General features: G+C 42.9%; 1 protein-coding gene across 1 annotated transcript in view; it reads left to right on the forward strand.

Annotated features, from left to right (window-relative positions):
* The first annotated feature begins 2,376 nt into the window (after positions 1-2,376).
* MYO7B (myosin VIIB) overlaps positions 2,377-26,256 on the forward strand; it is a 50,957-nt gene continuing 27,077 nt past the window's right edge. Inside the window, exons 1-23 of the mRNA XM_010568200.1 lie at positions 2,377-2,394; positions 3,770-3,883; positions 4,515-4,667; positions 5,933-6,117; positions 6,956-7,077; positions 7,772-7,914; positions 8,006-8,119; positions 9,807-9,960; positions 10,917-10,993; positions 11,306-11,425; positions 11,650-11,792; positions 12,702-12,912; positions 15,330-15,465; positions 15,690-15,850; positions 16,873-16,923; positions 18,697-18,834; positions 19,809-19,961; positions 20,492-20,590; positions 21,154-21,248; positions 22,914-22,998; positions 24,048-24,266; positions 24,920-25,021; positions 25,606-25,782. Of these exons, the coding sequence (XP_010566502.1) occupies positions 2,377-2,394; positions 3,770-3,883; positions 4,515-4,667; positions 5,933-6,117; positions 6,956-7,077; positions 7,772-7,914; positions 8,006-8,119; positions 9,807-9,960; positions 10,917-10,993; positions 11,306-11,425; positions 11,650-11,792; positions 12,702-12,912; positions 15,330-15,465; positions 15,690-15,850; positions 16,873-16,923; positions 18,697-18,834; positions 19,809-19,961; positions 20,492-20,590; positions 21,154-21,248; positions 22,914-22,998; positions 24,048-24,266; positions 24,920-25,021; positions 25,606-25,782 (2,970 nt within the window). The remainder of the gene's footprint in view (positions 2,395-3,769; positions 3,884-4,514; positions 4,668-5,932; positions 6,118-6,955; positions 7,078-7,771; positions 7,915-8,005; positions 8,120-9,806; positions 9,961-10,916; positions 10,994-11,305; positions 11,426-11,649; positions 11,793-12,701; positions 12,913-15,329; positions 15,466-15,689; positions 15,851-16,872; positions 16,924-18,696; positions 18,835-19,808; positions 19,962-20,491; positions 20,591-21,153; positions 21,249-22,913; positions 22,999-24,047; positions 24,267-24,919; positions 25,022-25,605; positions 25,783-26,256) is intronic.

Consider the following 26,256-nt stretch of genomic DNA (forward strand, 5'->3'; position numbering starts at 1 on the left):
GTATAATTGCTCCTTCCGTTTAGTCTGAAGAAAAGGTTGTTTATGCAGCCATCAATTTTAAATAAGACCATGATTTTTGGAAGATATTTATACCTTCCCAAATAACATAAGTAAAAAAAGCAGGCAGCTATAGGAAAGCAAGTGATAAAATGAGCCCTAATTCTCTCACTGCAATGTTTTCTTTTAACATTGAAGTTTATTAAAACAAGAGGGAGAAAACAACGGTAACCCTGAACTTCACCTTGAGGGGTTTTTAATGGTAATCTTCATTTTTCAGGAGCATGAATTTCCAAAAATAAAGTGGTGACTTGAAAGACTTTCTGATAATTTAGTTGCAAAGTTCTAAACCTCAGAAACTTGTATAGCTCCGCCATAAAATGAAAATAAATCATAAAATGATTTAAATGATTCAATCAGAAAAGTAATGAAATTTGGGTACCTCTCAAAAATATATACCATACATATTACACAGAATTCTAAATAGTTATCAAACATTTTAAACATAAGATTTTAAAGCCTTTACACATGATAGAAGAAATCTCAAGGATTTCAGTGAAATTATTGATGAAGTATCCCATTAATCACTAATATTAATGGTACTGCAAACTGGGATTTTGATCATTATCTGTATAGCACAAGTAGAAAATAGAGCTTCCAAATCAGTTAATTTCTAGTTTTCTTGTTTTGCTCAAAGTTTCTAGAGAACCTATCCAAAACCGAGGCAAGCACAATTTAGGGCCAGAATAAAATAACTTCTCCAAAGGCTATTAGACAACAAGAAATTTAGATTTGAGTGTCAAGATAAAACCAGAACAGGTGTCTCTCTTCTTCATGGGGCATGTTCTGAGAGATCATGGACTTACCTGGAATAAGTGCCAAAGATTATTTTCTGGTCCTGTAGTGTCCACTCATCTTGTAAAGTGGTTTCCAAGCAGTTTGCTGTCAAACAGGAATGTGCAGAAGGGATGCAGATGGTTCAATATGTCCTCATTGAACACAAGTTGTAAAATGTGTTTGAGATAAAAATGCTAAGAAAACATTACTAATAATAGATCATTAAAGGGTAAAAATATAATTAATTTTTGGTCCAAGGTTAGCATTTTATGAAGCATTTTGCTTATTGCAAGCATTTCATTCTTATTACCAACTCTGAACTGAGCCTTTTCTCTGGGTGTGCTGGAACAATGGATAGAAGGAGAGATCCTTTAGAGGAATGGAGGGAGCAGAATGGGTCACACAGCTGTGAGGAGTTTGTGAATATGAGGCTGTGGAGACCTGGGCTAATAACTGATGTCTGCTGCACACAGCAGCTACTGAATCCCAGGTTACTCAACAGCCTTAGCATGCATGGATCACTTCTGCTAGTAGGAAGAGATAACAGGTAAAAAATCCTGTCTGGAACTCTGGAAACATTTAAAGGGAACTTAGGAAAGAGTCTTTGCCCGTGATTTCCCACACACAGTAAAACACATGTAGCAGCCTTCCTGCTGTAGCAAGAGTGGGAGCCAGCAAATCACACCTAGTCCTGGAATCACCCCCAAAATTCAGCTGCAGTAGCCTATGGGAAAGGAAGTGGCTTCTGAAGACTTTGGTTCCTTGGTTGTTCTGAGGATTGCAGCCTAAACAGCATCACCCTTTAATCAAAGCACTGGTCTAGAATTCTGGCCACCAGTCTTTTCAATGTTATGTTCTTGATAGTGAGCTCCTAATTTTATTGTGGTTCCCTCCAGTTCCTTATTTTCCTGCTCATGCCTTCATTGCAACCCCTCCCATTCCAGCCAAGGAAGGCGAACTCTAAACCTCAGTTTCTATACAGTAGTAGGTTCAAGCTGTGAGGGTCTGAGGGAGCTAAGCAGCTCAGGAAAGTATGGATTTGTGTCACTGGGCTAGCCACTCATAGGAACTGAACTGGTGGGTTAAGGGGTGAGCCAAAGGTAACTATTGTGCATCAAATTACATGGCATTGTGGGGTCTTTTTATTTGTGAGCCAAACTTGAAATTCAGCCAATAAATGTGCCTAGCATTTGATTGAGGGAACTATTCAGTATGAAAATGTGCACAGTGACCTCTTCAGGGTTGAGAGCATCTCCAGGATTATGTGGTAGAACTCAGAGCAGACCACCACCCCAGTGCTGCAGGTTCTTTGCTTTGGGTAGATGGTTTCCTTGTTTCTACATTGGCTGTAGGTTATTATAATCTCTTCTGCTTTAACAAAATCCATAAGCAGAATTATTGTAAGGCATTTTTCTGTTATTTTTTACATGGAAAATCTCAAGGAAACGCCGCTGTCTCTTCTGATCAAAGTCTGAGCCCTTCTCTGGCCTAACATTATGTTCTTCTTGGCACTGCAGGTTACATACAGTGATCTGAAACATAATGGTGGTTTTCAGAAAGGTAAGTCCTATTCTTTGGTGTGATTTACTGATTAGCCTGAGGCCGAAAGAGGAGAAAATTACCTTAACATCATGGTTCAACTCAAAAAGAAAGTAGCAATCACCCAGTATCAACAAGGTATAAAATCATACCAATAAAATAATATCAATCTAGACTAGAGATGCAGACGTGTCTTGCCTAGCCTGGCTGTGCTCATGCTGAGCTGGTGACCTCTGTCACAAGGCGTGGCACTGAAACTGCACAGATTACCTCTGGAGTTTTATTCAGTGAAAACAAGAGCTGTTAGCCTGTAACATTCCTCATAACCTTGTGCAATGCTTATAGATGCTTTACACTACAGTTGTTTGGTTTTAAATGTAAGCCCATAAAGTATTTTGAGAGGAAAAAGAAATAATATTTCAGTAAAAACCTTGAAACTTTGACAGTAAATGCTGCAGTATGTAACAAAAATTGTATATGACAAGACACTCAGCTAGAAAGCCAGTTCACACCCATTGAAGATCTGACCCACAGATCTGAGCTTTGTTCAGTTTTCATTCCAGCCATTACAGTAAAGCTTTCTGTTTGCATCTGTATTAGTGCCTGGAGCAAGAGAAGGTATTCCTGGGGGCTTGGAGTAGGGGAGTATAACCAAGACAGTAGCACAGGCAACACCAAGATGCTGTTCATTCCTAGGACAGGGCAGCTGTAGCTCACACAGTGAGCTCGTGACAGCAGAGCAGTTTGTGCTTGCTTGCTCTGCAGAGAGGCAGCATATTGCCATGCCTCTACAAATGTGAACAGAAGAGCTGGGCTGAATAAAGAATGCTTTTTTTTTCCAATGAGAGATCATGTATGCACTTAACATTTCTACGTGATTGTAGCTATAGCAGAAAGTATATCTGAAAACTCTTGCAACAGAGCCCTCTACATTGCCAGGCATCTAGTCTGTACATCTGTTTGTTTATTTTTCTTTTTCCTGGTAATGACTATGTTTTCAAGCATCTCTTCTGAAAGAATACCATAGCTAATGTGAGGCTGCCAGGGCACTTTACCAGCCTTCACTGTGCCCTCCCACCAATCTGTGGGAGGTAGTGGACCTGAGTAATTGCTGTCCTTGTAAAAGGTGCTGCCTCATTTCTTCTTGTGAGATAGCTGGGTTTGATGACTTGTCCAAAGTCATTTTCCAGGTCAGCTGTGGAACTGGGAGCAGAACTCAGAGGTCCCGATACTATAACCGTTAGACTGTACTGCCTGCGAGCAGTAAGAACTTATCCAGTTAAACACTGCTAAAGAAATCAAATCACTAAAAAATTAAGACCAAGAGATGTATGCCTGTGAGCTACATGGCATCAAGTATGCCACTGTACTTGATGATATCTTTTCTTCTCCCCAGGGTGATCATGTGTGGCTGGACACTCAGCTAAACAGTGAATTTAATGTCCCTATCGGGGCAGTTGTGAAGGACTCTGACTCAGGACGGATCTTGCTGGAGGATGACGAAGGCAAGGTGGGATACACTATAACTTTCTCTAAAGATGAACATAAAATTTAAAACCACAAAGTACAAAAGTATGGCCCTATTGGGTCAGATCAAAGCTCCATCTAGTGAAATGGTCTGACTTTGATAATGTCTGGTAGGATATACTGAAAGAAAGAATATAAAAATAAGCAAGTATAGGGTGATACCCTAGTATCTCCAGGTCCCAGCACTATGAAGTCTCAGAGCTTCCTCAGCTAGAGGTTATATCTACATAGTTAAGAAAAGGAAATGGACAGGCTCCAATCCCTAAATCTGGTGGAGCCTTAGGTGAAATCATGTTCCCCGTGAAGTCAGTTGGGGTTTCATCCCTACCTCATACAATGTTGTGGCTGTGATGACCTGGCAGAGCTGCACTCTGAACAATGCTAAATTTGGTGATGTCCAGGACCCACGTGAAAGGCTTCATCCACTGTTTTAAATCATCTGGTCCTGGGGAGCAGCAAACCAGTTAATTTCTGTAGCTTAGTCAACTGTTTGTTAGAATATGCTGCTTTGAGCATGGATTATACTAAAGCTCGCTCTGGTCTAACATGGCTCTCCTTTGGTTTCCTCTGGGCAACAGCATAACACATTAAAGCTGATGCCTTGCCTTTTTCAGGAACATTGGATCACGGCTCGGAACATGCACATGGTGCGACTGATGCACCCCTCTTCTGTCCAGGGGGTGGAAGACATGATCTGCCTCGGGGATCTCCATGAAGCAGGCCTGGTGCACAACCTCCTCATCCGCCACCAGGAGCACAAAATCTATGTGAGTGCCAAGGTCACCAGGCATAGTACTTTCCAGGAACAACCTCTACTACACATTTAGTGGAGCCACCTGAGCAGCCTGCAAGCCTTTCACTTACCGGGCTGTCTGCTTCCTTTACTGATTGAGGGTGCCAGGGAGACACAATGTATTTTTTCTCTTCTTTCATTCAAGTCCTTTGGCTGTGAAGAAGAGAGCTAATAGCAGTCTGTGAAATCACAGAGATATGCATAGGTAGTGACCCTGCTTACTTTCTCCTAGAGTGATCATTTCCACCAGTGACTGACAGTTAGCCAAATCCAGCCCATGTTACAGTTTAGTGCTGCTATTACATGCAGCTGTGACCCAGATCAATCTAACTAGTACACAGTGACATGATTTGGATTATCCTCCAGTCCAAGTCAATATTGACTTGATTTTGATGTAATAAAATAGATAAAGAATAAATCTGGATATTTAGGACACCTAGTTTCATTTCTTGTCCATTACAGGTTTTATCTGTGACTGAGCAATTTGGCATTTTTAGTTTCTTTGTTCCTTAGTTCCCAGTTTGTAATATGATAATAACATTCAGGTTTTTCCATGCTTTGCCTCCCATATTATATACACTATAGGACTGGTGTATAGGACTACATACACTGCCTCTTACAACACAGATGTGGTGATGTTTAGTGTAAACAAGGACTGATTTTATAGATGCTGCAGTTATAACTACCAAGATGTGTGTATAAACCTGTTATATTAGACACTAGCAGTCTGCAGGTGTCTTATGTAGAAGTTCTTGAACAATATTATTGCCTTGCATTTCCACAGCCTTCAACAGCCTCCATTTCAATGGTGCTGTTGTTTACAAATGTTACTAAATGACTGCATGAATGACACAACCATAACTTTGCCCATTAGCAAAGTTCAGCTACATCTGCACTAGAGCAAAAAAGCAGCTTAACAAAACACTATAAAACAGCATATAACACACAAAAATGCCAGGTCAAATTGGACTTTCTTGTGCTTTAGCTTGAAACAGTGAACTGAGCTGTGATTTGGCAAGGAGATTATAGCTAGCATTCTTGCTTTTACAAAAACCTTCACATCCTGGGATATTTAATAGCAGCTTACAGTGAGGAACCAGGCTCAGCCTCACCTAAGTGCTGCTGTGGATCTCCCAGGCTTCCCTCCTGCCTCTGTTTAGATTTATACTGTAAGTGGCTTTGGTTGTATTCTTGTTTGCAGGTTTGCTGCTAGAAATAACACTCATAAATGTTTTCCAGACTTACACAGGATCAATCTTGGTAGCAGTGAATCCATACCAGCTGCTGCCCCTCTACACAGTGGATCAGATCAGACTGTACTTTAACAAGAGGATTGGAGAGCTACCACCTCATGTCTTCGCCATTGCAGACAACTGTTATTTCAATATGAAGAGGAATAAGAGGGACCAGTGCTGTGTGATCAGGTGACTGGACTCAGAGGACAAGTAGCAGAAACCAAGTCTGGCATGTTTTTGAGGCACCTTTCTGGACCCAAGAGACCTTCCAAATGGAAGGACACAGATAAGACTAGAGACAACAGGAAGGAAATATTTTCTCCCCTGCTACTTCCTTTTCAGTTAGGGCTGCAAAAGTTAGAACATAAGCAAGGGATTTTGGAAGTCCGTTGTTTTCCCCCAGAATCTTTGAATGTGATGATACATTCTGCACATGGTCACTACATATAGAAACATAAAATATGAGCTTGTGTGATGTAAGGCTATGTTTTACCGTGGGGACATGATAATTACATTACATGTATTTTCTGAGAATAGAGATTTCCTGGAGAGAAACAACCTCTGCTAACCTGAAGATGGAGGGAAGCTTTCTTCATCCTATAAACACATAACATGTACCCATTTTCTGTTAATCATCAGTGTGAAGAATCAGATAGTCTCACTGCAATAATATCTAATTATAGCTGAGGCAATTCAATTGATCTGCTAAGACTAGCATTGAAAATCTGGTAATGTGTTAAAGGATAAAAGCAAGTGGTCATTTAATTTGCACTGGTACAGAATATCTTCCATGGATTTGCTTGTTTTTAATCGGTGGGAGAATTTAGTCCTCAGCCTAAGTCTAAAAGACAACTTAAATTTTAGTAGATAAGATGATGAAAGACAAATTCTCCAGCCCTCCATGAAAGACAGTCTGATCTGTCCTCACAGGGTAAATATAAGTGGGATTTTTTTTTTTTAAACTTGGTCTGCCATTTTGCCAAAAAAGAAGAAAGGAAGCCTGTCATGGTCTTGTTTCTTACTGCAGTGGAGAATCTGGAGCTGGGAAGACTGAAAGCACAAAGCTAATACTACAGTTTTTGGCAGCTGTCAGTGGCCAGCATTCCTGGATAGAGCAGCAAATCCTAGAGGCCAACCCCATTCTGGAAGGTGCGTTATTTAGGCAAACATGCCTGATTTACCACCTTTAACTCAGGATTTTTGTATCAGGACAAAAATTCAGAAACAGATCTTTGAACCATTGTATTTGCATAACTGCTAAAACCCCTGAAACACTGGTGATGCAGGGTAGAAGTGCTCTATACTTTTCTGCCATGTCCCCATGAAGTACACAGCATCTCCCACGCTGTAGGAGGAGGTGCCACTATAGTGTGTAACCTGGAACTGCCAGGAGAACAAGAGTCCTTGGGAATGCAGACCCCAAGGTAAAGACCCCTGGTTTAACATTCACACTAGATAGTGGCAAAGTGACTGGCCAAGCGTGGATGTTTCTACAGGGGAGCTCCCTGAGACACCCATCTTTCTCTGTAGAGGGATCAAGTGTGTTCCCAGGAAGTCCTTCTGGAAGTCTTTAGAATTGCCCAGCTCTGTTGGCTGGCCAGATATAGGATATGTTTGGATCGTTTGAATATGTCTTTTAGGACGCAATTATCTGGATACACAGTATCCCTGTCTCTCTCTTTAGGAGGCAGTCTGAGACCAGATATTGTTCAGTGCTTATCAGCACTGTCATTTGGAACACAACATGTAAAATACCAGCAGCAAAAAAAGAAGGGCATAAAAATAGACCTGATGTTCATTAACTGCAATAATCCATATACTTTCTCTGTCCCCTGCCCATCAGCTTTTGGAAATGCCAAGACAATTCGAAATGACAATTCAAGCCGCTTTGGGAAATATATTGATATTCACTTCAACCACAATGGTGTAATAGAAGGAGCCCGGATAGAACAGTTTCTCCTGGAGAAGTCCCGGGTTTGCCGGCAGGTGAGGGCACTGGCAGATGTACATTTTGCCTGCTCCTGTGTTACAAGCTTATGCTGACAAGGTTGTCCATTGGCATATTTCATTCTTTTAGGCTCCAGAAGAGAGGAACTATCACATCTTCTACTGCATGCTAATGGGGATGAATACAGAGCAGAAAAAGATGCTGAATCTGGGCACTGCTTCAGAGTACACTTATCTCACAATGGTAATAGTCTCTGCTTTCTTCTCCATTATCCCTCTGCCTTTTGATCTCTCAGTGAGTGATTACAATCAATCGGAGCTGCAGATGGGTAGTTACCAAATATGAACAGTCCTTTCCTTAGAGTACCAGAAGCAGTAACACCAAAAGTGCTGTTAGCCTCAGTTTCAAAGACTTATTGTAATGTCTGCCAGTGGGAGGCAGCTTGTGGCTGTTCAAAGCTTTCTATCAGAGTCAGACTTAAGAAACATAAAGGACATCTTAAAGTAGGTGGGAAATAACCCCTGCTTTCACAGGCTCTCAGATTTCAGATGAATGCAAGGGTTCTCATGCCAGGGAGAATACTAATCAGGTATGTATACCTTAGGGGAAATGAATAAGCAGAAACAGTGCCAAGAATCCTAGTCCTTATATCTGATAAACCTTATATACATAATGCAGGAAACTGGCATTCAATCTAACCTCCCCAACAGCTGATGTTAATGTCCCTGTGTGGGTTTATGTTGTTATTGTGGCAAGAGTGGTATGTTCATAGGTGAGATTTTTGAAAATAGTTAATTGGTTGGTTTAGGGCATGAAAGCCATTGTGAAAATCCTGTTCTTTAGGCTGTGCAGATACCATATTAAATATGTCAGCTGGTTTGATTTGGGCTGTTCTACAGCCATGGAAAAAATGGGGCTAAGTCCTGCCTCTGCTGAAGTTAATGGGAGCTGGGTATCTAGTTTCAGAGGAATTTAAATCAAGCCTATAAAGCTTTTTTTGGAGTCTCAAAAGCAAAGCAATTAAAGTTGCTGGAGATTTTTTCAAATTTAATGTTTTCAAAATAGCAATGATCTTGCAGCAAGAGCTGATGACTGCAATTCACACATTGGCCATTCCATAAAAAGGTCTGATGTTCCCTGGGTCAGGAGTAGGGCAGTATAATACAGGGATAGGAGGATTAGATTAAAGGAGAACACATCCATGGTTTTGTTCAGGTCAGCTGTTGGCACAAGCTGGCATGTTTACATGCTGTAAACTGAAATGTCTAGGAATACTTAATTTTTTTAATCATCACACTATATTGTTGGTAATAACAAGGATAAAAAAAAGCATTTTCCCATCTCCATTAGGGCTGAAAATAGTTTCTATCAAGAGCAGCATCCTAGGACTTACTGTGCAGGCTTTGTTGAGGGTTCCTCTGATGCTGCCTTGGATGCTTCCATCTGTCTTCCACTAGAACCTAATATTCTTATTTTGAGATTTGCCTTCTAATACTGATTCAGTCCTACTTGCTTTGATTTGGGATTAGGGCTCTTAATTGTCCATTTACAAGGCAGAGAGAGGAAACCAAAGCAACAGACATGGCCTTGTAAATGTAGGTAATCTTGTCAATCTTTCTTGTCCTTCTATGCTCCAGAGCAGCCTTCCCCTCAGCTTTTCCTTTTGACTTCTCCAGTATTCAGTCTAGCCCTGGAAAAATGCATTATTTAGCCCTCTGCTAATGGGTTCTTCTTGAAAGTGGAGATGAGGGAAGAAACAGCCATGGGAAAAGCATACAGAAAGTCTAAATAGGTTTTTACCTTGTGTCTTGTGGCAAGTGGCTCACAGGGTATCCACATTGTGTACAAGGGTTTGTCAGCCTGCAGGTCCTTTCTTCCTTGTACAAGTACCGGGAGGATTTTCCTTACCTGTGGGTGTGGTGTTTTGCAGGGCAACTGCATGTCCTGTGACAGCCGGAATGATGCAAAGGATTATGCCCACATCCGCTCGGCTATGAAGATCCTCATGTTCTCAGATTCTGAGCACTGGGACATCAGCAAGCTGCTGGCTGCAATCCTGCACCTAGGGAATGTAGAGTTCGAAGGTAAACTCAGCATTGTCTGCCTTTCCTCAGACTCGATAGTAAAGGCCTAAAGGTGCTGCCTGCTTCCATCTGTATGGATTAGGTTGTGCTGCTCTGCCCTGTATAAACAGATGAACAGGGTTGGGAGGGCAGGCAGATAAGCACCATGAAATTCTGATTTGTGACTCCACTGCCTAGTCTTTTGAAAAACATCATCTTACTATTATTTTGTCATGCCGTCAGGTTTCCATGGTTATAAATAGGCCCTTATCACACAAACTGAAACAACAGATAATATGCCATGTTAAATTTGCTGATTGTTGTGCTACGCAAGCCAGAGGACACAGGTAGGAGCTGAGTGACGTTTGCTGTGGAAATGATAGCAGTCATTCTCCTGGCTAAGTTTGATGAACACTCACCTGTGTAAGGGCACTTCTGGTATGGCACAGGTACGGTGTGAGACACCCACCAGCAGGATGCCAGAAGCTCTCACTTTTTAGAAAAGAACTCCTCCTCACTTTGTGATACAGAGGGCCCAATACAGTGATGCCAGCTGGATTCTTTGGAGTAATGCCGGCTGCTAAAATGAGGGATTTCTCTCAATCCCTTTTGTTGTCTAAATTTCCCACAAGCCAGATACACAGAAAAAAATATTTTCAGAAACACATTTTCTTAAGTCAGATACCACTTTCCCAGATTCCCAATAGCTACTATTTAAAATGAATAACCTTGTCAGTTTTGTTGCTATTTTTAGCCTGATGTTCTGGAGTTGTGAGGGCCCCATACATCCCAGGATCCCTGGGTGAAATCAGGACCCTCCTTAGTAAAATCATCAAACCCAGGAATTTCAAAAGAGAACTTACTGCCTTGCCACATTCCCAGAGCTACAGGGTTACAGAAATATGGCTGCGATAACAGCACAGACCCCACTCTAGCAGAAATGAATCACCCTGAGATTGACTGTTTCCTCATTGTAGCGGCCGTGTATGACAACTTGGACTGCTCTGATGTGATGGACTCACCACACTTTTCAATCGCAACCAAATTGCTTGAGGTAATGGACTCTCATCTTCTCCTACTAGTTCTCTCCTTCACCCTTGCTCCCTGAGCACACTGACAAAGAATGTCCCTGTGGAGTATTTATGTATGGATACACATACAACAGGCATGTCCCCTTCTTCCTGCTGACACTCAAGTGATACTGTTGCAGATGTCTCTCTGAGCTAGGAGATCTTTAACTGGGACAGCAGGCCACCAGTGAATGCTGCTGGACAGGCAGTTTGTCATGGCCCTCTCGCTGAGACAGACTTTGCTAGATCTCCTTTATCCACCTGGAATGACCAGGTTGCCATAACTGTTCTTCCAGGTGGACTCCAGTGAACTCCAGAACAGCCTCACAAACCTCTCCATCATTGTCCGAGGAGAAAGTGTGTCCAGGCCTCTGAACATAGTTCAAGCTGCAGATGGGAGGGATGCCTTTGTGAAGGTACTAGTGCATACATCTTCTCTGTTTAAAGATTGGGGATCCTTTCAGAGCTGTCTGTCTTACTGGTTGAGTAGCCTTATGTGGCAAACATTCACCCAGAGGGCTCTGGTCCCTCGTAGGTTTCAGGCACAGTTTGACAGTACTTTAGCAGCATGATAGCAAGCAGTAAACTATATCTAAAGGCTGTAATGATGGGCTCTAATTCCTCTTTAATTTTTTCTCAGGGTATATATGGACGGATTTTCCTGTGGATAGTGAACAAGATCAACTCAGCCATTTTCAACCCAACTTCTCAGAAGCCTAAAGACAGGCGTCAGTCCATTGGGCTGTTGGACATTTTTGGGTTTGAAAACTTTAGCAACAACAGGTAGGAGGGTCTAGATTCATTTCCACTGGGAAGCTGAAAAGCAGCTGGTATAAAAAGAAAAAATGAAAAACCAAACAGACACACGCTTTTTCGTTATCGTCTTGATTCTCAGAAAAGCAGTGAAATTTTCATCACTGAATTTTCCCAATGATGATCATGCACAGGTTCCATTTTTCTTCAGTCTTGGTGATATTTCTGCCTCCTTCCCCAACCTTCATTTTGGTGCAGCCATTGCTTATGTCTCTCTGTTGTATGGTACCATATCAGTAGTACTCCACAAACCATCAGCACATATTCTACAGTCTTTTCCAATCCATTTCAAGTGATGCATCTTGCTTGCTTTCAACATGATAATATTCCTCACCGACTTTTGGAACATGGTCTAGAATCTGTTCAGCCCATTGTCTATCTTTTGTGTTTTCTCCTATTATTTTATGCTGTTCCCGAAGGTTGCAATCCACATGGGTCCTCACTGTGGTGAGCACTCCACAGGCACACACAGTGCACCACAGCAATTACCAGGTGCAGCATTCAGGAGTAACTAACAAAAGAAGTGGTAGTGCTGGTGTAAGTAAAAACACATCATACACTCATACAGTCAAGCTATTTTCACAGTTATATGTTCCCCTTTATTTCTAGAGTTTCTTGAAACACATACAATATCTTTCCTTGCTTACTCAGCAACACTCAGTCATCAGTTGGCTCATTTCTGCTTACCTTTATCATAGCAGAAGATGCATCCCTTATATTGCTAAGATTGGCAACATGCAGTGGTGATGATCATTAACACTGTGGAATATAGCAGTAGTATATCTGGATGTGTATTTAATACAGAGAATAAACAAATACCACAAAGCAGTGCAGCACTGGCCAATGATGATCATGGGTTCCCATCTTGTCCCGCGCCAGCTTTGAGCAGCTCTGCATTAACATCGCCAATGAGCACCTTCAGCAGTTCTTCGTGCACCATGTCTTCAAGCTGGAGCAAGAGGAATACCTTGCAGAGCACATTGCCTGGAATAACATTGACTTCACTGATAACCACCAGGCTCTGGAAGTCATCGCACTCAAGCCTATGAATATCATCTCCCTCATTGATGAAGAGAGCAAGTTCCCAAAGGTAAATTTCTGGTTTCACTTGTAATGCCTGGCTTTGCACTGAGCTTACAGGTAACGCTTGGCTCTACACAGAGAAAAGTGCAAAAGTGGGTTTCGGATACATTACGAGAGGCGATGTCTTCTCCCCATAGATGTTTCTTTTAAATTAGCTCACTGTACAAATGCTTCATTCTCTGCTGGAATGTGCTCTTCCTGGTACCTTGCTGTTGAAGCTCTTACAGCTGTTCCAGACAGAGAAGGAAGGAGTCTGGATCATTTTATAAGGGCTTCTTAGGAAATCTTTGAATTTGTATATTGTTTGAATATTGTTCTGCTGTTGGTCTGGGCTGCAGCCTGCTCTTTATTCTCCTGGATGACAGACCTAGTTGACCAATGTCACCATTGTGAGGAACTGTAGGGGAACTACAGGCTTGTCAGTCTGACCTTGGTGCTGGGGAAGGTTATGGAGCAGATCACCTTGAGTGCCATCACGTGGCATGTACAGGACAACCAGGTGATCAGGCCCAGTCAGCATGGGTTTATGAAGGTTTTCTGTTTAATATCTTTGTCAATGATCTGGACAAGGGGATCAAGTGCACCCTCAGTAAGTTTGCAGAGGACATCAAGTTGGGCAGAGCATTGATTTGCTTGAGGGTAGGAAGGCTCTACAGAGGGATCTGGACAGGCTGGATGGATGGGCTGAGGCCAGCTGTATGACGTTCAACAAGGCTCAGTGCCAGGTCCTGCACTTGGGTCACAACAACCCCATGCAGCGCTACAGGTTTGGTGAAGAGTGGCTGGAAAGCTGCCTGGCAGAAAAGGACCTGGGGGTGTTGGTCAACAGCCAGCTGAGTATGAGCCAGCAGTGTGCCCAGGTGGCCAAGAAGGCCAACGGCATCCTAGCCTGCATCAGAAATAGTGTGGCCAGCAGGAGCAGGGAGGTGATTGTCCCCCTGTACTCAGCACTGGTGAGGCCGCACCTCAAATACTGTGTTCACTTTTGGGCCCCTCACTACAGGAAAGACGTTGAGGTGCTGGAGCGTGTCCAGAGAAGGGCAACAGAGCTGGTGAAGGGTCTAGAGCACAAGTCTTATGAGGAGTGGCTGAGGGAACTGGGGTTGTTTAGTCTGGAGAAAAGGAGGCTGAGGGGAGACCTTATCACTCTCTACAACTACCTGAAAGGAGGTTGTAGTGAGGTGGGTGCTGGTCTCTTCTGTCAGGTGGCTGGAGATAGGACGAGAGGAAATGGCCTCAAGTTGGGCCAGGGGAGGTTTAGATTGGATATTAGGAAAAAATTCTTCACTAGAAGGGTTGTCAAGCATTGGAACAGGCTGCCCCGGGAAGTGGTGGAGTCACCATCCCTGGAGGTATTTAAGAGACGTGTAGATGTGGTGCTTAGGGACATGGTTTAGTGGTAGACTTGGCAGTGCTAGGTTAAAGGTTGGACTCGAAGATCTTAAAAGTCTTTTCTAACCTAAACTATTCTATGATTCTATGAAATGTTATTCTGTGAAGGCCAGGCATCTCAAACAGGAGAGCAGAGATGAAAGTAGCATCTGATCTCAGACATCCCTGCAGAGCAGTTTCATAGTCTCCAGAGCATGGTGAGGCTAAGCAGGACTACTGGTCCAGGAATCAGGTGGTAACATGGCCTTGTCCAGAAAAGCAAGCCCCTGCCTCAGCTCATTTATAGTCCTCAAGTAACAAGAGGGTCATGTACAGGCAGACAGCTTTCCCCTTTCTTCCCTAAGAAGAGGGTGGTCCTGCAGTCAGGAGAAGAAAGCATCTCTTCTATGATTACCAGAGCACATGACTTCTCAGATAGCACAGCACTCACTACCCCCTAAGATGGGCCAGTGAGCAGAGCTAGCCTCACATGCACCACAAGGGGATGAGATTGTGAGATTGTGATGGCATCCCTTGAAGAGAAGCACCCATCTGACTGCCTTGCCTGTGGAAATCATGATCTGGGCATGCTGACTGGTATCTGCTCAAGGCTGACTTCTTCCAGGGATCTCTGAGTCTTGCACCAGTTGGGGAGTGAAAGAATAACTGTGCCTGCCTGGGAGAAAGAGCATGCACCCCTTAGAGCATGACTGGGTAGGATGGCATAGGAAGGGCGGTGGGGTGGGGTGGGTGGGGTCTGCTTGTGAGTCCAAAGATTGGGAAATTCTCAGTGCACCTGGTGATGTTAGTAATATTATGGGGGCTTGTGTACAGCCCTAAGATACCAGGCCTTATGCTCTTGGGGTGTGTTCTGTCCTGATGCTTGAGGGATAAACACTTCTGCAACTACATTCCTCCAGATCTGCTACACAAATAAGAGGCAGAATTTGAGCTTTTGTTATCTTTGAGCACCACTTCTATTTGTTTGCTGAGCATAGGCCAGTGCTGGGGGAATCTGCTTAACTGTCCTTTTTTGCCTGTATTTGTTTCTAGGGCACAGATGCCACCATGCTCGTCAAAATCAATTCCCTCCATGGCAAAAGTAAAGTCTACATCCCACCTAAGAGCGTACATGACACCAAGTTTGGCATCAACCACTTTGCTGGGGTTGTCTTCTATGAATCAAAAGGTGAGCCTATCTCTGCTGGATATGGAGGGTGAAAAGAAGGGCATGACCTGCCCTGGATGTGTGGCACTCCAGGGTAGTGTTGATCTCAAGTCAGATCAGGTCAGGAGGATTATTCTAAACTAATCTGCAAGTTACTGTAAATGAAGTGGATTTTAGCTAGACGGAGTGGCACTAGAGCCAGCAGGCTGCAGAGGTGACAAGCTGATTTTGTTTCTATCCTATAGATTTCCTGGAGAAAAATCGGGACACACTGAGTGCTAATGTAATGCAAGCGGTTCATTCCTCCAAAAACAAATTCCTGAGAGAGATTTTCCAGGTAGAAACGACCCCATCTAGTCTGGGACGTGGGACCATCCGACATCTTGGAGCTGACCAAGCCTACAAGGTTGGCTTACTGACACTGAGTTGCAGAAGCAACTCATTTATCCTCTCCTGCATAAGGCTCTGGCTGTTCTTGACCTCCTCTTTCTTTTGCACTGTCTCTGCAAATCTCTATCCCTTTCATTGAACTCATTTCTGCAAAGGAGTCTGCAGGAAAAGCTGGGTCTGACATTCATGCTGTAAACAAGTGTAATGTCAGCCCTGTCTCCCAGGACTGCATCCCTGGACACCTGTGTAGCCATGCCTGCAGGCTGTCACAGAAGCATGAGTTGTGCTACCTCCCCACATGCTGTCATCAGCTGGGTGGGTTTGCTCTTCCTGGGCATTCATACTGCATCCATGTTGCCAGGTGGGTGTAAATTAGTAGGAGGAAACTGTAGTTCAAAAGGTTCCTTGGAACAGAACAAGGCACAAAACAAAGACCCCTCTGCAAAGCCAGTACCTGTGCAGAAGCCAGCAGCTAAACTGCTGCCATACTGCACATGTAGCCAGTCTGCTGGGACCGTAACACTAAGGGGTCTGACTGGGCAACTGGCAGGTGGATCCTGGCCTTTTCATTCTTGCAGAGGGCTGATGGGTTAGCACAAAGGTGCAAATAGCTGTGCTGCCTCAGAAAGATACTGTCTCCTGCTCCCAGTGACACCTGTAGACACAGTCTTACTGCCCTACATATTGCTGCAACTTTGTGACGAAGTTCATGATGGCTAATTATCACAGAATCATCTGTGCCTAGTGGTGTAGGGAGCCTTGTCCTCTGCCTAGTGAAAATGAGGGTGTAAAGTGCAGTGGACTAGAAGCAGTGTGGGGCAGAGTTCAAGTTCTCTGCCCTGCTGCAACTTTCACATACCTTGATTTCTGAGCATTTAACTATGCAGTGTCATCATTCTGTGAGGGTACTTTTGCTTTTAATGTTTGTATCTTTGAGTTTTCCTGTCAGGGTACTGAACAAACAGTCAGTTTGCTATCTTACCTGTTATCTCTCTATTCTCTTGGCATTGTTTTCTGATGCTGTCCTTTCTTCCTCAGTCTTTATCCCAATGTGGCTTTCTGCTGTCCAGAACATCTGGCCATGCACAGGTAAACATCCTGGGGGAGAAGAATATCAGGAGTGGTACAAGCAGCAGCAGACAACTGGCTTAGCATCTCTTAAATGCTATGAATACCTCATACTAAATATCAGATCTATCTACATTGCTCTAATGCTCTAATGGTTTTTGCCTCTATAAAAAGGTTGTGTTATTGAAAAAAACTCTCCTTACATTTAGAAAGTACAGCAGCATGTCAAGAAAGGAGATACTAAATGTGGGCTACTGCCCATTTCAAAATGCACAGAAGTTAGCTGAAATACCCCTATTAATTTCAAATGCATTGGGCCACTGTTGGGAAGCCTAAGAAGCAGGCTACAGAAAAGAATAGTGAATGAAGTGCCAGAAAAACCTTTGCTGTCCTGAGGTCTCAGAATTGCTCTCCTGACACGCCAGGGGAGAAAAGTCACCACGATTTCAACAACAAATTCAACTTTAACAATGTTATATATGTGTGATCATGAGGGCACGGGCTTCAGACTTGTGTGGCCATCCCACTGATTTACTGATACAGCAGAAATGCCTCTAAGATCTGCGAGTGCAAATTGCTTTTAACTTTTATACAGCTTAAACATGTATATACTGTTATCATATCTACTTCAAACAGATGCTCACTAGCCCCAAAATGCATCAGAGCTGCTATGAGACATTCCCAGGAACTGTTTTCCAAAGGCATGAGTGTTTGGTCGCTGGAGGGCAGCATCGCCCTGTAGTTAAAGCAGAAGGTGGCTACTTGAGTGTTAAAAAGGGCACTTTAAACGTAAGAACCAGCGGAAGGAGGTACCGTAAAGACCATGGAAGTGAGGGGAGCCACTGGACTTTAAATTATTTACTTGGAAAAAAAAACCCCCAAAATCCCACAGCCCACCAAAACTCCCCAAACAAACAAACTAGCTGTATTGTGCTGCAATGATTAGCTCCATGCCTGTATGTGAAAGGCCAGTGGAGTCCTTTTTTTACTTGGAATCTGCACTGTTGTCACCTTAATTTAATGTGCCCTTAAAACCTACTAAGAGGTAGAAGCTTAGGCCTATTGTGATGATCTGTGTGAAAAAGACATAGGTGGAACTCTGCTTTCAGAGAAGCTGGGGAGATCAGGAGCTAACTGCAGCCAAGTGCAATCCCTCTGGGGTTACTCTATGGTAACTGGGAGCAAAATTCAGCCCAGGAGTGGTGAGACATAAAGCACTTTATATGCAGCCATAAATGGAGTAGCTCTTACCTTATCCTCCAGTAAAGTTTGCCTTTTCACTGCTTACTGTAGTATTAATGAGCAAGACAATCAGTCATCCTAATCACTATGGAATGAGCTGTTCTGGATCTTTAGCATTCCCAGTTAGCTATGAGATGGCAGCAAAATATCTGGCTGGATGTTATTATTGCTTTAGGATTGGCTATTTTTCACCAAGCTTTCAGGCACACACCCATGAATAATAGCTTGGCACCCAGGCCCTACACTAAATGCAGCCTTGGTTGGAAGAGCCAGACCTATGCAGGATCATGTGGGTGGAATTGCTTCTACCACAGCCACCCCCACTGCTGAAACTTCATATCCAAGTAGGGCAAGTAGCTCAGTGGGGTTTCTTTGCAAGAATAAACCCAAATTAATAAGATACAGGTGGCTGATTTATCTCCCATGTAAGTAAATAATTTTTTTCCTGGCAGTTGTGTGATAGTGTTACATTGTACAAAAAATACAAAGATGTATTAATTGGCCCTCTAACAGTGAATGATGTAGCAGTCAGCATGTGCTTACCCTTCCCAGGGCTTGGATACCACCAAACGGCTCTCTACTCTGGGAGGACAGTTCAAGCAATCCCTGGAAAAACTAATGAAAATCCTTGAGCAGTGCCAGCCATACTTCATCCGCTGCATCAAGCCAAATGACTACAAGAAACCACTGGTAATGTTTTAACAATATGAGGTCTTGCCTTCAGTAAACTTTTTAATGAGAAAAAGCTGTCAGTTGCTGTGTAGCATTTTATATCTGTACTTCAGGCAAGAAGAGCTGGAGTACAGGCTATTATTGCAATAAAAAGATAGGTAGGATAGAGCATTGTTAATTTACAAAAACTTCTCTTAAAAGCATCATAGAGTAATAGATGGCAAAAAAGCACAGAGGTGTATTCCTGAGAGGAGTTGTAAAAGCCTTTCCTGTAAAGATAAAGACAAAACTGGAGAGTTTCTAGCCCCTCAACAAGGGAATGAATGAAAAACATTAGGATCCAACAATGATCATACTAATGAAATAGTGAGAGAGAGAGTAGGAGAGCTGTTGGTGTTTGAAGGAGGGGTGATGTGGCTTGATTTGACACTACAGGAGAAGAGGAGTGAGTTTGTCATTAAGACGCTTGGCTGGAACTTGGGAGATCACGACCCAGTTCTATACTAAAACCTTGTATGGTGTTGGTCAAGTGAATTAATAATTTTTAAAAAGTACTGCATGTGGCTTAGTGAACCTAATTTTAATCTGCATTACAAGAAACTAGCAGCATGCTTGCTGTGCTTTGCATAGGTATGCCCAAAAGGCCTAAGTGGCTACTGCAGTTATTCACACCTGCCAAATGATATGAACAATTTATTGTTAATCTGAAATTGCAGTTCGAGAATTGAAAATGTTGCTAAAGCCAGACTGAAGTTAATGGACTGTTTCCACTGCTGATAAACACAAATTTGAAGATCCTTTGGGGTGACTTGTTTATGCCTGTAATTAATTAATCTAGTGCACTAAAGAAATAAGAAGTGCAATTTAAAAAAGCATAGCAGGCCTTTTTGCAGGCAGTCTGAGGTTGGAGGTTAATAGATATGTTCTGAGGAATGCTGCATGTGTACCTTCTTTCAGTGCTAAGTCTCCTCCTTGTCTGCTTGCCCTTTCAGTTGTTTGACCGGGAGCTGTGTATCAAACAGCTGCGATATTCAGGGATGATGGAGACCATTCAGATCAGGAAAGCTGGTTACCCAATTCGCTACAGCTTTGAGGAGTTCTTTGAGAGATACAGAGTTCTCTTGCCATGGTCTCTTCAAGAACAGGTTTGTACGCAAAAACTTGGTTTAAGGCTAATCTAACTTTTCTTTATGAGGCTTTAGTCTTTCCTACAGTAGAAAGTTCTTGGATTATTGCTGGCAAGATGAGAGAGCTGTCATCACAGGAACTGTCATCACAGTAACTGTAGCTAAATACTTAAGTACTCACTTGGACCTCAGCTGAAATGGTAGAGGTGCTTTTAGGTCCAGCTATCCTTGACCGGCAAGGTGCCACCCAGGCAAGGTGGCATCTCCACTGCCTTCAGATGTTTCTTTTCTGTAATCACACACTTCTGAGGTCTCTAACATCCTCCTCACACTTGAACTCTGGAATGTTTGGCCATGCAGTCCTGTTCCTCCTTTTCTTGACCATTTGAGCTGAACCACTTTCATTCATTATACCGTCAGCCCAGAGGTCTGTAAGACCTCATCCGTTTCTGTTCTTCGCCCTTTGAAATGCAGGGCAATAGATCCTTACATAGTACAGCTGCTGTTTCACAACCAAGCCCTAACATGATGATGCTTTTGCACATCAGCTGAAGAATGATGCTCGACAGAGCTGTATCTGCATCTCCGAAGCAGTGCTCGGCAAGGATGAAAGCTGGCAAGCTGGAAAGACCAAGATTTTCCTTAAAGTAAGTAAAAAGGACAGTTTATTGTTTCTTCTCCTGAAAAAATAGGTGCTTCACAGTATAGCTTGATCTGCTTGTACAAGAGTGGTGACCCAGAAGGACTGGGTTCTCTTATAAACTCTCTCTTGAATCTGAGGCTGGATCTTTGTTCCTGAAGGCCAAGCAATTTAATGGACACAGCTTGGTGTAGGAGAGGCTGATCCTGTTCCTGTGCTCCAGTGTTGCAGCTGAAACAGCACAGTGCAGTGTATTGGTCTCTGCTCAAGCCTTGAGCATAGAAAAGAACTGGATACCAGCACACTGTTGCAGGGGACCTCCTTGCCTGTAGCATACCCCTAGGTAAAAACAGTCTTACTGCAGGCAGATTCTCTGCTTGTTTATGGCTATTGCCAGACATGGTGTGGTCAGGTGGTGTGCTCTCTTCCTACTGCAGTTCCATAAATGCATTTTAATCACAGCTTGCATAACATCATGCTGATTTTGGGCCTTTTTCAGACCATGTGTCCAGTTTTCAGAAGTTGTGGGGGTGTCTGCTCAGCTGGCATATCCATACTTTCTTTTAACAGGATCATCATGATACAGTATTGGAGCTGCAACGCCAAAATATACTCACAGATAAGGTTCTTCTTATCCAGAAGGTGATGAGAGGATTGAAGGACAGGTGAGTGATTTTACAGAAGGGAATTTGCTTTCGTTTGAAGCAGTAATCTTTGTGGTGCAGTTTAACACACTCTGTGAAGCATTTTTGAGTATGAAATGTATCAGTCCATATCTTCCACTAGCCCTAAATTCAGTGCTTCTCATGTAACTGTGCACAGTGCATCTATGCAGATTTTGCACAAAGATTTGTTCTGGCTCAGTTTCTTTATTTTCATTATGCTTTTCAAAATGCAGGGCTGTGGCACATGCAGCTTGTATGAAGAGGAAGGGCTGGAAGGAGGATTTGCACTTAGTATTTCTAGTAAACAGTAGGCATCTGGAGCTCAGGAAATCCCCATGGAATCTGTGTCCTTCCCAGAGCTACAAGAACTCTTATTTAGGATGCTTGTTTGACACAAGACATAGAAAAGAATCAGATAGAAACCAGCTAGTCCTTCTCTTTGGCAAAGATGCACAATTTTTGCATTGTGTCTGGTTTAGTTTGAAATATCTTTGGAAGTGAACTTTAGTCACTGTTAAGTAAATGTTTGTCCTCATTAAATGCTTTACATCATGATTTGTACTTATTAATCTTGTATCCCCCAACCAGAACCATGACAGAGGACTGAATCTTGGTTTGGTTTAGATATATTCCTGACAGTAGAGAAGCAAGGACTAAAAACACATGCCCCAAAACTTCCCCCTTTTTGTCAAACTCTGCCTGCTATCTAGCAGAGTATCACCTCTCCCTAAAAGCCTCACCTCACTTTTATTTTTAAACCATCAGAGCTACGTGCCACTTCTGACAGCCACAGTGTGACAGCTCTTACCATGGGAAGTTCATCTTGCTCAGATGGGCTCCTAGTCCTGGCAGTTAGGACACTGGGGAGTAAGTGGTCATCGGATGGGGGAGTTATCCAGGCTTGATGCAAGGTCTTTTTCAGTTCTTACAGAGCTCTCCTACCACAGCAATGAATTTGGTCTGCAGTTGCAATGAGTATTTTTTCATCATTAAGGGCAAAGTCAGCTCAGATGTATCAAGGTGGATTAGTAATACTTCTATCTCATCCTTTCTACTAGCAAATGAATAGCAAAGCAAATAGGAAAACACTTTGTGAGCTCAACTGATTCATGGTGCTGCTTTACTTGCAGAATGAGCTGAGCCTAGGTGAAATCTCCTAAGGCCTTCATTTACAGAGAAGGTCAGGCAAAACAGCCTATTCTGCCATTTCCATCAGCATGGAGAACATGTAAGCAGACAAAATGTTTGAGTGAGGATAATTTTGAAGCATGTTGTACAAAACTAACTGATCATACTGACCTTTCTGCTGCAACATAATACTTTTCTTGGGCTACTCAGAAGCAGGAAGAACAACCCTTGCTGACCTTCAAACTTGCCCTGGCAAAACGTCTACTAATCATAGAACCATTTAGGTTGGAAAAGACCTTTAAGATCACTGAGTCCAACCATAAACCTAACACTGCCAAGTCCACCGCTGAACCATGTAATTGAGCTAGTTAGTTTAACAACAGCTTTCCTGCCTCTAGTGTTCCTAGACAGCAGACAAGGCTGAGATCAGACTGTAGACATCCCATAAAAGGAAAAAAAATGCCACCTTACTCTTTACTATTATCATAAGAAGCAGCAGAAATAACCTATTGTTACCTCATTTGTCTGTCTGCTTAGAAAGCGGTTTCTGAAACAGAGGAAGTCTGCTGTAGCCATTCAGTCAGCCTGGCGAGGCTACTGCTGCCGGAAGGATTTCCGAATGGTAAGATGCAGGTGTATATTTAAATATATATATATATATTTATGTAAATATATACACACATATATAAGTTTTTGTGTGTGTGTTTATATACTATGCCCTGCCAGACCGAGTGGAGTATTAGGAATGAAGATATTCACAACTGAAGGGAGGAGAGGCAAGATGGCAGGATGTAGAGAAGGGTGTAAAGTCCAAGGAGGGCTCTGGGACCTCTCAGGGCTTGCTGAATCTGTGATGTTTCTACTTTCTGGTGAAATAATAATCCAACTAACCTCTGGCAGGCCTGGCTCTGGTGACCTGACATATGAGTGATCCCACACTTCTAGTCAGGAGTCCAAGGCTAGCATTTGTGCATCACCACCATGCTGTGAGCAAAGTGTCTTCCACAACTGTTACAGGAAAACTGGTAATCTGTAAAAAATTATCAGAAAAAACATTATATCAATCTCACATTAGTAAAAATATTGGCTGATCTTCTATAGATGGTGGGTTTTCTGGGTAAGGACAGCTACACTGTATCAGGAGCACTCACATATTGTGTATTCGTGTGGCAAGGATTATTATTAATATATCCCATACATCCCATTCATGAGGGGCAGGAAGGGAAACTGCCAGTTTCGGCCAGAAACATTTTCTATTCTGCACCAGTGATGCAATTCCTGTCTGAAGAGCCAGGCTGTTGTCCTGCACTCTGCCCCATCCTCCTCTGCTGCTTGTCTTGGGATTGTCACACCCATCTCTCCAAGCACATGCTTTTTTTATCATTCACTTGGCTTCATTTCTGCTTTCTTCCTTCCCTTGTCATAATCCCAGGCTACCATTGTCACTTTCTGGAGCCACTCCCTAGAACAGGTCCCCAAAAGAACTCTATATAATCTACTTTTAAAAGCCTATTACTAGCAGAAAATAAAGCATGAAGGTCAGTATCACATTAGCCCCTTCCAGTGTCTTATCCAGTTACCGAATTTTGTTATCCTCTACTCATCCCAACTTACTCCCAGTCTCAATGGTTTTGAACCATAACCACTTCTTTTTTTTTCCACCTCCTACAGGTTATGCTGGGTTTTGGGCGCCTGCAGGCCCTCTACCGGAGCCGGCAGCTTGCTAAACAATATGAAGCAACCAGGGCTCATATCATTAGGCTTCAAGCCATGTGCCGCGGTTATCTAATGCGTCAAAAGATAGCAGAGCAGAAGAAAGCTGTACGCATTATACAGGCATATGCAAGGGGCATGTTTGCTCGCCGAATCTACCAGAGGATGAAGAGGGAGGTATGCTCACAGATACCTCGTGAATGTGATGTTTCTATGAAGTTCTGATGAAGTTCTGATTTAATGACCAGCAAGTGTTGCCATAGCATAGCACTGGATGTGGATATTTAGTTTGGGATATTTTATTCTGAGCTCGTCAAGCATGAAAGCAGAGTTTTAAGCTGACTGATCTTGTTTACGTTTGCTTTCTGTGTTCATTATCATGGATCAAAACTTCACTAACAGAGCTGAAATATTTTTGACAAAAGGGAGGAGAAAAGATAAGATGCACCTGCATATCAGTCACTCCTGCAAGGGAAGATCCATTTCTCCAGCAAGGCCTGATAATGTCACTTAGAGATCCATTCAAAAGGGAATCCTAATGCAGTGTGTCTTGGTATGCACTGCCAGAGAAAATCCTGTACTTAGTGCCTTGGTGGTCCATAGCACATGGGAGGCCTTTCTGTGACTTCCTTTCTGTATTAATGCTGTACAAACATGACAAAGCCAGTGTGCAGATTTCTGCCTGTGGTCTGTTCCCTAAAAGGCCAAATTGAGAACTGAGTCCCCGTTGGGATAAAGTCCTGCTGTGGACATGTTGTTAATAACAGAATGGAGCCATCTCAGCAGTTGTGGAAACAGTCACAGAATGGTCCTGTTGTCCACAAAACAAGTGCAGACTGGAATCCAGGAATATCTGCTTAGAAGAAGAGAAACATCTCATCCAAGTCCTTGGACCAGTGAAAACAAGGGAAGAAGCTATGAGATTAGAAAAGGTAGATATGTTGGCGGAGGAACACTGAATGCTATGTTCCTTGGCTGACAAGAGAGCTTGACCAGCTCACATCTGCGGACTTGCTCAAAGATCTCAGGACTGCTATATTTTAATAAAAAGCAGACATAGTTGTAAACCAATTTGTAATGATGCTTTAGAAATGGGACAAGGCAAACACATGCACATTTCTGTTTGCAGTAAGAGCTGGCACTTTAGCCAAACATGCACAATGCTATTACAGCTCCCTGACACAAAACATTTTTAAATAATATGGGGTTTTCTACTGTTAGGAATTCTGTGGTTTTCCTGTATTATCTCTTGTGGATAAAGTTCTTGAAAAATGGCACATCATTACCAATAGGCCAACAGTCTATAAGGACAGCTGTAAGAGCAAGGCCTTTTGCTGATGTGCTAGGTCTTTGTGACTGCTTAGCACAAGCAACAGTTGACTTCACATTCCAACACTGCACTAGCAGAGCTGGACCTCACTGTCATAACACCTTTGTAATAGTGTTTCATCCTGGCATTCATTCATTCTAGCAGAGTGATGTTCCAGTCATACCTAACTAGCTTCTATGTTTAAAGGAACACCTGACTGCTCTGGAGAGAGAGGAGGCGGAAGCAAGACAAAGGAGGAATGCTCTTGCCAATAAACCAACAAATCATGATGTTATCAGTGACCAAGAAATGGTGGACAAAATTTTTGGGTTTTTACCTTCTATGATCGGAGGCCAAGAAGGACAGGCTCCTCTGGGTTTTGAGGTACAGAGCTGCAGATTGATAATGGGTCATGTTCATCCTTTGTCTAAGAAGTCCATTGACTGTTAGAATTCCATCAGTGGTCAATTCTGTTTAATGAACTTCTGTACAGTGAAAGAATCACCCAAATTAATCATGCAGACAGTCTCTTTGGGATGTGCTTTCAGAGATCAGTTCCCAAAAGTTTTTGGTCACGTGCAGTTTGGGGACTATGTGTCTTTAAAAGCTACTGCACATTTGTTTCTTTAGCCCAGCAACCCCTCCCCAAATAGTGCCATTCTCTGCATTTTGGCACAAACCACATGTTCTGCTGACAGTGCTCTCAGTGATTTTCTCGCTGAAGCAAGCTGGAAGTTTATGACCCAAGTTATCCCATATTCTTAAAAGCAAAATTTGAGATATACTGGTCCTGACAGCTGTGGAGGATGGAATCGGGTAGGGAGGGGTAGGCAGAGTAGAATGGTCTGGGTTAGTGCA

The sequence above is a fragment of the Haliaeetus leucocephalus genome, unplaced genomic scaffold (genome assembly GCF_000737465.1).
Source record: "Haliaeetus leucocephalus isolate CR32 unplaced genomic scaffold, Haliaeetus_leucocephalus-4.0 Scaffold240, whole genome shotgun sequence".
In the NCBI taxonomy this organism is placed as follows: Eukaryota; Metazoa; Chordata; class Aves; order Accipitriformes; family Accipitridae; genus Haliaeetus; species Haliaeetus leucocephalus.